Source organism: Bos javanicus, chromosome 6, assembly GCF_032452875.1.
Source record: "Bos javanicus breed banteng chromosome 6, ARS-OSU_banteng_1.0, whole genome shotgun sequence".
NCBI classification, from domain to species: domain Eukaryota; kingdom Metazoa; phylum Chordata; class Mammalia; order Artiodactyla; family Bovidae; genus Bos; species Bos javanicus.
In genome coordinates, this window is record NC_083873.1 from 3,592,612 (window position 1) to 3,602,932 (window position 10,321).

The 10,321-nt window shown below is 42.1% G+C and overlaps 1 protein-coding gene across 3 annotated transcripts; it reads left to right on the plus strand.

Moving 5' to 3' along the window:
* Window positions 1–222: 222 nt before the first annotated feature.
* LOC133249206 (uncharacterized) lies at window positions 223–8,962 on the plus strand. Of its 3 annotated transcripts, none has more exons than XR_009736870.1 (4): window positions 223–1,349; window positions 2,201–2,303; window positions 3,682–3,750; window positions 6,263–8,962. XR_009736870.1 is itself a non-coding variant. In XM_061419267.1 (4 exons), exons 1-4 carry the CDS (start codon window positions 1,253–1,255, stop codon window positions 6,336–6,338), a joined length of 345 nt encoding a protein of 114 aa, XP_061275251.1. In that variant the 5' UTR covers window positions 232–1,252; the 3' UTR covers window positions 6,339–8,962. The 3 variants fall into 3 exon arrangements, 1 of the variants encoding a protein (XP_061275251.1); XM_061419267.1 differs by having other exon boundaries at window positions 232–1,349; XR_009736871.1 differs by lacking the exon at window positions 3,682–3,750.
* The last annotated feature ends 1,359 nt before the right edge of the window (window positions 8,963–10,321 follow it).

Here is a 10,321-nt window from a genome sequence, read left to right on the forward strand (position 1 = left end):
CTAGCGTGAAAGTGAGCCACCTTGGAAGTGGACTCTCCAGCCCCCACCAAGCCTTCAGAGGACTGCCTCTTGGGCTAACATCTGACGATAGGCTCATGAGAAACCCCAAGTCAGAATCACCCAGCAAAGTGCTCCCAAATTATTGACCCACAGAAACTGTGAGCTATGACCAATGTTTATGTTTGTTACACAGTGGTAGATAAACTGGATTTTTTTTTCAGAGCTGTACCATATATGGGCTGTGGGTAATCTTAACTACAGAGAGATGTTAGGGGCTTAAGGAAGCATTTTAAGTAAATTGTTTTTTGTGTTGTTTTTGTTTTCCACCAAAGAAATCGGATTCTCAGTTCGACCTTAGAGGGTTTTGTACAGTTTAACTAGAAATGCATTTTCTCTTTAATGCTTTTCTAAATGAGTGCCGCTCTATACTGAGAACATTTGCAAGTCTGAAGAGCAAGGCTCGTGAACTGGCACTCACTCACGCACCCTTAAGTCATCTCACAGCCCTTTGGACCCCCGCCTTCACTGTCGCTTTTGGGTCTCTGGGCCATGGCTTTGCCTGCCCTTTGGAAAAGCCTGAACAAGGGGAAATAACGAAACAAATCTACTAGGAAGGGGAAAGGATAGAGACCCCACTAGATGTTGGAAGTGGAAATCTTAAAATCATTTGCAAAACATCAGCCCCAACACCCGCTGGGAGGCTGAGCCGTCACCTCTTCTCCCTGTGTCTCCACCCACTGAAGTTCGCTCCTAGAAAAATCTGCTCATGTCCCCAAGAGCTCTGGAGAGGATCTTGGCGTAGAGAGGCTGTTGTGCCTACTGGGAGGGTGGGAGCCAGGGTTATACCGGCTCCTTGGCGCGTTTTCTCTGAGCTGGACGAGGCTGCGTGTGGACCTCCGAACGGTGGCCCGAGACGAGGCACCCTTGCGCTGGCGGGAGGAGCCTGGAGGTGGGACCCTGAAGGCGCGCCTCGCCGGCAAAGGCAACCCGCGCGGAGCGCGCACGGCCACTGAGCGCCGGCGCCTCCAGCATGGAGTGGGAGCTCAACTTTCTGCTCTACCTGGCGCTCTTCTTCTTTCTGCTCTTCTTACTTTTCCTCCTGCTCTTCGTGGTCATCAAACAGCTGAAGAACTCGGTGGCCAATACGGCCGGGGCGCTCCAGCCTGGGCGCCTCTCCCTGCACCGGGAGCCTTGGGGCTTCTCCCGCGAGCAAGCGGTGTGACGGCCGCCGCGCGGACACTGGCGGGAGGGCATGGAACTGTGCGGGCACCGGGCTGGGGCTCGGCCTCGATTCTCTGGCCGCACGGCAGCCCGGGTTCTAGGGCCAGGCTCGGCTGCCTCGCTGGCAGGTCCGTTTGGGCATGGGAGCTGTTGGCAAATGGGCGAGTTTCTCTGCTCCTCCGGGAAGCTAGGGGCTCACGGCGCGCTGGGATGTCAGGGATGACGGATGCCTGGGGTCTGGGCTGGTGGTGTGCTTTTAGGGAGGGACCCTAAGCTTTTCCGGGGCGGGGAGAAATACAGAAAAGAGAGAAGGTTAGCTTTTGAAGCCAGAATGGCTCTGAGCACCTGCAAGCTCTTCTTTCCAGTCCAACAGCATTTTTATCTTGTACCCCAGGGATCCAAAAGTAAATCATTCAGATGATTCAGTCCAGGCACTTTCAAACAAAATCGAATGTCAACCTAACCTTTGGGATAAGAGACAGGAGAAAACAAGGCACACGGAGTATTCCACATACTGCTTTGAATGTCTGTGCTGTGGTAGACCTATGTGGGATTCAAGTGGCAGTGCGCGGGAGAGAGGACTGAGTGCCCCATTTGTTATGAGGTTTCTCCCCTTCCTCCCGATCCCTGCTCCTATTCTAGACTCCGACCCTGGAGGTGCCTGCGGATTGCAGTGGCGGGTAGGTTTAGAATCAGCAGGAGGGTGAGCGTTAGAGTGGGAGTCACTGGGAGATTTCTTGGGGTTGCCATGGAGGGCTGAAGAAATGAGGCCATTTACGCGTGGTAGGGCAACAGGGATGGATAACAGGGGAAGATAGAGGCTGACATTTCTGCCAGGCTGTCCTAGGTAATTAGAATGATTAGATTGATGGGCTGAAGTAACTTCTCACCCGTGTGCCCTAAGTACCCTCCGGGCAATGTTAGTTCGGGAAATAACTTCATCTTCCAGGTGCTCTTTCCTCAGTCTTTGCCATCTCAGGTTCTGGAGCGGAGCTGCTGCCCTGGGCTGGTGTGTGGAGGACGGTGGAGTTACGGGCCGGTAACCAGGCGGGAGTAACCAGAGACAGACGACTTCTGCGATGGTAAGCAGGGACCACCCTTGGTTTTGCTTTGTCCCTGGGTAAACATCTAAAGACCCAGGCCCTTACAAAAGTGAGGGTTCAAGATGAAGGAAATGGGTGCAGTGACATAAAGGCCTTCTCTCCTACTCAGAGCCAGTGAGCTTTTACAGGAACCAAGGAGCCAAACCAATTCCCAACCTAGTACAGCATCTAGGTAGAGGATCATAAAAATTAGAATGGGATGTGAGAAATGATTGCGATTGATAAATATGCCTTATTGGAAAATAGAACAGGGGTTCTTGAAGTTGAAATATGTAATGCAGATATAGTTTGTCTTTTCAGTAAGGGAAGATTTGGGTTCAGCCATGTTTGGGGTAAAATAAGCCATCCATATCATGACTGTAACACTGAAAACACTTATTAATTTTAGGCACAAAGACAGACCATGTAGAAAGGCTAAAAACAACAAAATGCTAAGTATTAACCTAAATTGAGAATATGAAAGTGAAGTGGAAGACAATTATTTTAATAATTCAGTAGAAGGAAAAATAGTCTCAGTACTTATGGGGAAAGTTTTGGTCTGAGACATTCAAATAACTTCCTACATTCAAATAACTTCCTATTTCACTTTACTGTAATGGTGCTATTGTGAATAAAGTAAGCAGTTTATTTTAAATATAAGGTCATAAATAAATTTATATATATATACATTCACATATATATCGGAGAAGGCAATGGCACCCCACTCCAGTACTCTTGCCTGGAAAATCCATGGAAGGAGGAGCCTGGTGGGCTGCAGTCCATAGGGTCTCTAAGAGTAGGGAACGACTGAATGACTTCACTTTCACTTTTCACTTTCATGCATTGGAGAAGGAAATGGCAACCCACTCCAGTGTTCTTGCCTGGAGAATCCCAGGGACGGGGAAGCCTGATGGGCTGCCGTCTCTGGGGTCGCATAGAGTCAGACACGACTGAAGCGACTTAGCAGCAGCAGCATATACATATATATGAATTCATATATATATGTATGAATTTAAAATATGTCATAAGTAAATTCATACACATATATATATATATGAATTCATATATATGTATGTATACACACACACACACATACCTCTCTTTATGGGAGGTGTAATAAGACTTTATTTGAATTCCCAGTTTGAATCCCAGAATCAACTACAGTGATTCTAAATTGCACTTTGAACAGTAGTTCTCTAATTGGTTGACACCCCTACAGTGACATTTAGTTATACAGTTGTATGAGTGTGGGAGTAGTTAATAAGTAGTAATAGTTTAGAAGGATGAAAACAATCACTTCCTACTTTATAAATAATCAGAATGCAAATTATTTTAACCACATGTTTGACTTGATTTTATAATCCTTTATTCTTCCTAGTAATGCCACTGGTGTCCAAAGGTTTAAACCACCCCTGACTCTTCTAGACAGGAGACTAGAGAACTCAGGGTGAGTAGTTTGCTGCTATCCCAGTTTTAAGTCAATCTCTTTGCTGGTTCTATTAACTCAACTTCCTACGAAAGGAGTGGTTGTCTTTCTCTTTTGTAGCCAGTGCCATTTTTACGACCTCCTCAGAATCTAATTCATGAGTTACTAAGTTCCCATTTCTACAGGCAAAAATGAATACTTACTCCTATTGTCCAATCTCTGCCTTGAGCCTGCCCTAAACCCTGGGAATTAAAGATTTTCATACTGCCTTGTTCTATTCATTTATTCAGTCGTTTTTCAAAACCCAACATAGACATCTCTCACATTAGAACTACTTTTGAACTCAAATTTTTTCCTACCTGTATACATTCTTTTTTTAAAAAAAAAAAAATTTATTTACTTGGTTGTGCCCTTATTGTCATGTGAGTTGCAGCATATCTTAATTGTGGCATGCAGTGTATAGTTCCCTGACCAGGGATTGAACCCAAGCCCCCTGCATTGGGAGCTCAGAGTCTTAGTCGCTGGACCACCAGGGAAGTCCTAACCTGTATACATTCTTGATCTAGTGCTCCAGCATCCACAATGGTTTAGGTCATAGGCTTGTAGATATTGATTGTTCCATCCACTGACCACACCCTGGTCCTGACAGTTACTACACTAAGTCTGTTTTTGAAGACCGTGTACATATGAGCTAGACATTAAAACATTTGAAAAGTCAGGGACATTTAAAATAACTGCTCATTATATAACTTGATTATTAAAAATCGCTATATTTTATTTTCAGTAAGAGGTTTTTAGTGATTCTTCAGCAATGTTAGAAGCTGAGTTGACTTTCTTACATCATAAGGAAATTGGCCATAATTCAGTTGTTATATTAATATTGTTTCAACTGTTCTTATTTCATTGTTGTTTCTAAATTTCAGCTATTTTAAATGACTCAAATTTTATTAGGATGATCTTGATTGTTTCACTGATTTCCAAACTTGAAAATGCAATGAACCTGCAGTTCTACTTGAAAAGATAAACATTATAAGTTGGCTAAGAATGACATCACAGTCACACCTGAAATCTAAAATGTCTAATAAAGTCGATTCCTGTGTCTGAACTTCAGTTTTAAGCACAGCTGTAGACGCAGGACTGATGCCATCTGGTATGATTCCACAAAATAAGAGAAAGTTTTCCCAGAGTGTGCCATGCACTGGCTTTTCTGGGAATGACAAGGTGCCAGGATTTGTTTTTGGTTCACTTGCAGGGGTGGAAACTTGGAACTAGGTGAGTAAAAAAAAAAAAAATGCAATATCCCATTTTTAGCTTGACATTTCATGTTTCCAATTTTGCCTATAGTTTCAAAATAAGTGCAATAGAGTCAAACATTTTTAATGGCCAAAATTCTGAACATTGTCAATGGTAAAACCATTTAGGATAGTGGTAAATGCTTTTTTTCCCCTAATCCATACCTACTAATATAGGGACTTGCAGAATACTAAGGGTATACTGATGTAATATGAAGAAAGTACTTCCAGAATACTGTACTCTGTTTTTAATGTTTATAACTCCTCTAAGGTACCTGTGCTTATTTAAGCTAAATCCACAATTAATTAAAACTCTGAAACCATTAGGAAATTGCTGTCAGATGTCTATGTTACATACAAGGGAGAATTAAAAATTGAGTTGTAGGTTGTTGATATTGATATTTCTTTTTTGGGGGTTTGAATTAAGGAAATCAATGATAAATTCTTCATTTTTTACTTTGTCTATACAAAATAAAGTTATATATGAAATAATGATCTGGTTAAGTATTGAGTAGTTAGCATCTTACCATATAAGTATTAGGATAAGCAGAAGGGTAGACCTGTGTTCAGAAGAGTAATCACAACATAATGCACTCAAAAAAACACTTCCTGATGGATCAATCTAAAAATCCTCTTATTTTCCTTAATAGCAGCTAATTTACACAATAAACCTGCTCATTTCCTCCACCTCTGGTCTGTTGAGGATTTGGTGGGTTCAAATAAACTTTTGTTCTATTAATATGACTCTGCTGCTGCTAAGTCGCTTCAGTCGTGTCCGACTCTGTGTGACCCCATAGACGGCAGCCCACCAGGCTCCCCTGTCCCTGGGATTCTCCAGGCAAGAACACTGGAGTGGGTTGCCATTTCCTTCTCCAATGCATGAAAGTGAAAAGTGAAAGTGAAGTCGCCCAGTCATGTCCAACTCTTCACGACCCCATGGACTGCAGCCCACCAGGCTCCCCTGTCCATGGGATTCTCCAGGCAAGAGTACTGGAGCGAGTTGCCATTGCCCTCTCCTAATATGATTCTGTGAAGTTACTTAAACTTACTGAATATGCACATATTCTTCAGGCAAGATATTTTTTACTGTCAGATGAAAATTTTCTTTTTGATAGGGGTTTCTTTTTGTTCTCATGTAGCATGGAGGTTGGGGGCTCAGCTACTGCTGGTACTGCCTGCTTCAGCAGCTCACAGACATCAGGGTCCGAGTGGCCCTGAGGTTCCCATGGCTTTCCCCCTAGGTTCCAAGGTGGTTGTTTCGGTTCCCAGCAAGAAGACAGAGGAAGCCCAAGAGGAAAACAGGGCATGCCAGTGTGAGGCTACCTCTTCTTAAAGAGCTTTCTCAGAAGTCCAACAACTTTTGCTCACATCTCATTGGCCAAATGGTGTCATTGGCCCCTGCTATCTCTAAAGTTGCCTGAGAAATGTAGTTTTTGTAGGTGGACATGTAACTACCTTCAACAAAAATCTGAGTTCTCTTCATAAGGAAGAAGGTGACAGTGTATCTTGGGTGAACAACTTGTAGTCTGTGCCCCAAATACAAAATACAGTGGTAAAGAAGCATAACGCTCGAGACAGTTCAGAACGGCAGCTCCTTCACAACAGCAGCACGCCAAGCAGACTGCTGTGATCCGAGAGTGACTAGAGTGAAGACAGGCCAGGTTTTCTCATGAAACACTTACCAGGACTGACTGCTGTCTCAGCCGATACACCTGTCCCCATCAGGCTTCTCTAGACGAGGACCCTGGGAACGCTTGGACTTTCTCGGAAGATGTGCTTGCTTCTTGGAGGCTTGAAACGAGATGAGGAATGTTTTACCTTGCTGCTTCCACATCTGCGTTATCTTTTCTCTCATTTTCCTAAAAAAAATTTGGTGTAGTCTAGTTGTGTATTTGATCCCCATAAAAGGATCGTTCTTTTCTTGTACAGGGGAGGGTAATCTATGTAAAGAAAGGCTACTTTACTCCCTTCTGTGTCTCCACCACCTCATCTAGGAATATCATGGAAGAATTGCTTCTCGGAGCTGCCTCCATAAACAGCCTACATCCTGGCTAAGCAAAGAGAGAAGAAACACTTCCCACATCCAGGGCTGTCCAAAAGAACTTTCTGTGATGACAGAAATGTTCCATATCTGCAGTGTCTGATACAGTAGCCACTAGCCACATGGCTAGTGAACAATTGAAATGTTGCTACTGTGATTGAGGAAGTAAATTTTAATGTTGTTTAATTTTAAATACTTTAAATGTAAATAGCCACATGTGGCTAGTGACTAGTGTTGTGGACAAACCTTTCTCTTTCTTGTGTTTTACACCTTGCTGGGTGTGTATGTGGGTGGGGGGTGTTGAATAAGTTGTATGCTTGACATTCCATGGTCTTTACTATTCCACCTTGCCATCGAACTTGTCTCCCAGAGGAAAGGGAAAAATGGTATTTTGGAACTAAATTCAGATGTTAACTTGACATGTACACATTGAACATATGTATTTGTATGTGTTTCTGTGTGAATAGAATGGTTTTCTGGGAATAGGTCCTGTGGTGATTTCAGTGATAACTGATGATGGGAAAGTGGTGGTGCTGGTCACTTGACTTTCCTAGTGAACATTATGTGTTCCTTGTCATAGTCAGTAGAGATTCTGTTGTGCAGTTCATTCTGTTACTTTATTTTTGTACTATTGTGGCTGCTAAATGATTATTCCATGTCTGTTTTTCAAAATACTTTGTGGTTTATATTTTTTAAAAGGCTATGAAATAAAACATAGTAGCTCAGCCTGTGTGTAAGTGAATTATTATTACCCATACCCTCTGAAGTGTTAATTAGGATGAGATAAATGGGTGGAAGGAAATATTTATTTTTGTATCAGATTTTCTTTATAATGGGTGTGTCTATATGCCAGTTAATGTTACCTTTTAAAAATATTTAATGACTCTTTCATTGTATACAGAGTTTGGGTAAACCGTTGGGGGGCAATGGTATCGAGTTAACTCTTTCTTCAAGTCTCTAGATGTTTTTCTACGCTGAGCATCACTTGACTCTTGTTTACCTGGGTTGTTTGGGTTTGTTTGTCTTTTATTATTGAGTTATTCTTAAAAATATCCTGGACACTGTTTCTTTATCTAGTGTGTGCTTTTTTTCCCTAGTCTGTGGATAGCCTATTCATTTTCTTAACATATCTTTAAAAGAGAAATTTTTATATGGCTGATTCATGTTGATATATGGCAGAAACCAACACAATATTGTAAAGCAGTTATCCTTCAATTAAAAATAAATAAATTTTTTTTAAAAGAGGGATTTTTAAATTTAAATCTCTCTACTTTTTTGTGTGTTATTGCTTTCTATGTACTCTTTAACAGAATTCTTCCTTTCTTTTGAGTCACAGAAATATACTCCAGTACTTTCTTCTAGACTGGAAGTGTTACAGTTTTAATGTTTACTATGTCTGTTATCCACCTCAGTGTAAATTTTTGTGTATGCTATGAGGTAAGGATTGGGTTCTTTCTCCCCTCACCTCATATTTTTCCCCCTTTTATTGAAAAGGCTTTCCTTTCCCTTTTGGATTACTTTGGCCTCTGTCAAAAATCAAATGACCATATAAATGTGGGACTATCTCTGGGCTCTCCTTTCTGTTCCATAAAGTGAAAGTGAAGTCGTTCAGTCATGTCCAACTCTTTGCGACCCCATGGACTGTAGCATACCAGGCTCCTCTGTCCATGGGATTTCCCAGGCAAGAGTACTGGAGTGGATTGCCATTTCCTTCTCCAGGAGATCTTCCTAACCGAGGGATCAAACCCGGGTCTCCCGCATTGTAGACAGACGCTTTACCGTCTGAGCATCCTAAACTACTGCCTCACTGTCTTCCTTACTGCATTTTCACAGTAAGTCTTGGTATTTACCACAATGTTATCAATCCTAACTTTTGTAATAAACTTCTACTGAAAAGTTAGTCTGGTGCATAAAGACATTTGAATAATTTCAGTTGAAAATATTTATTTATTTATTTATTTTTTACTGTGGGATGATTTGAGAGAATGGCATTGAAACATGTATAATATCATATATGAAATGAGTCACCAGTCCAGGTTCGATGCACGAAAATGGATTACTGGATGCTTGGGGCTGGTGCACTGGGACAACCCAGAGGGATGGTATGGGGAGGGAGGAGGGAGGAGGGAGGAGGGTTCAGGATGGGGAACAATTGTATACCTGTGGCGGATTCATTTTGATATATGGCAAAACCAATACAATATTGTAAAGTTAAAAAATAAAATAAAATTAAAAAAAGAAAATATTTAAATTCAATAAGAAACCTCCACCTGATACCATGCTTCCTTTATTCTAGCTTGTAGCTCCACCTGTAATCTAAATCTAGATCTGGAATAGAACATGGTCAAAAAACTCATCATAGGTAGAGAATATCCTTTTTCTTCCCCCTGTTACTACAGTTGAGAGAAAACTGTAAAGTGATACAAAACAAAACAAGCATGGAAGCTCATGAGTTGTTAGGGTTCCAGCTTCTCTACCAACAGAAGTCTGGCCACAGATGGATTGCCTAGCTCAAGTATCAGGCCATTCATTTGGATGTTTTCCACTTGTCTGCATGGTGTCTTGACCTTTGAGTAATTGGATCGTGCTTTTTCGAAATTTGGCTGAGGTAGTTTGATTGGCACCAAATCATGTCTCATACCCCCTTTTATTTGCATTCAGTAAAGGACATGTTCTTGTCCTTTACATGTCTCAGCTGGGGCCTCATTGGGAAGTGTCTTCTCATTATAGAGACAGTAAAGGGACATTCATCTCCTACAACTATAATCTCACTATGTTCCTTGCAGCTAACAGTTCTTAACAGTTTGCTATGTATCTTTTGAGATGATTTCCTGTGTATTTTCATGGTCTTACCATGTGACTTTGACATTGAGAGGCAAGGTCTGTGTCCCTTCCCCTTGAATCTGGGCAGGCTCGTGACAGTAGAAATTTTCAGAAGCAATACTGTCTTGTGAAGGTAGATCAGGAGAGGCAGTGCAGTCTCTCCATTGTTTGATGGAATATCTAATTTTGGAGCCCTGAGTCACCATGTAATATGGGAATGTTCTGAAGCTATCATCATTTTTTCTGAAGAACCCCAGGCCCAGGTTCCATGTAGGTGCTGTAGTTGAATGTTCCCACAGACAAATAACTCAATGAATGATGAGTCCTCCCAGTTGAGCTTCCAGGCTTCCTGGAGCAGAGACCAGGCCGTCTCACCATGCCCTGTCTGACTTTTGGTGGTTGTCGTTAGTCACTAAGTTTGGGAGAGTTTGTTATA

Excerpts from the sequence above, each read along its gene's own strand:
- LOC133249206 (XM_061419267.1), top strand. The coding sequence starts at position 1,253 with ATGGAACTGTGCGGGCACCGGGCTGGGGCTCGGCCTCGATTCTCTGGC. Across the intron at positions 2,304-3,681 it reads GACAGACGACTTCTGCGATG|TAATGCCACTGGTGTCCAAA; the intron begins GTAAGCAGGGAC and ends TATTCTTCCTAG. Across the intron at positions 3,751-6,262 it reads AGGAGACTAGAGAACTCAGG|GTTCCAAGGTGGTTGTTTCG; the intron begins GTGAGTAGTTTG and ends CTTTCCCCCTAG.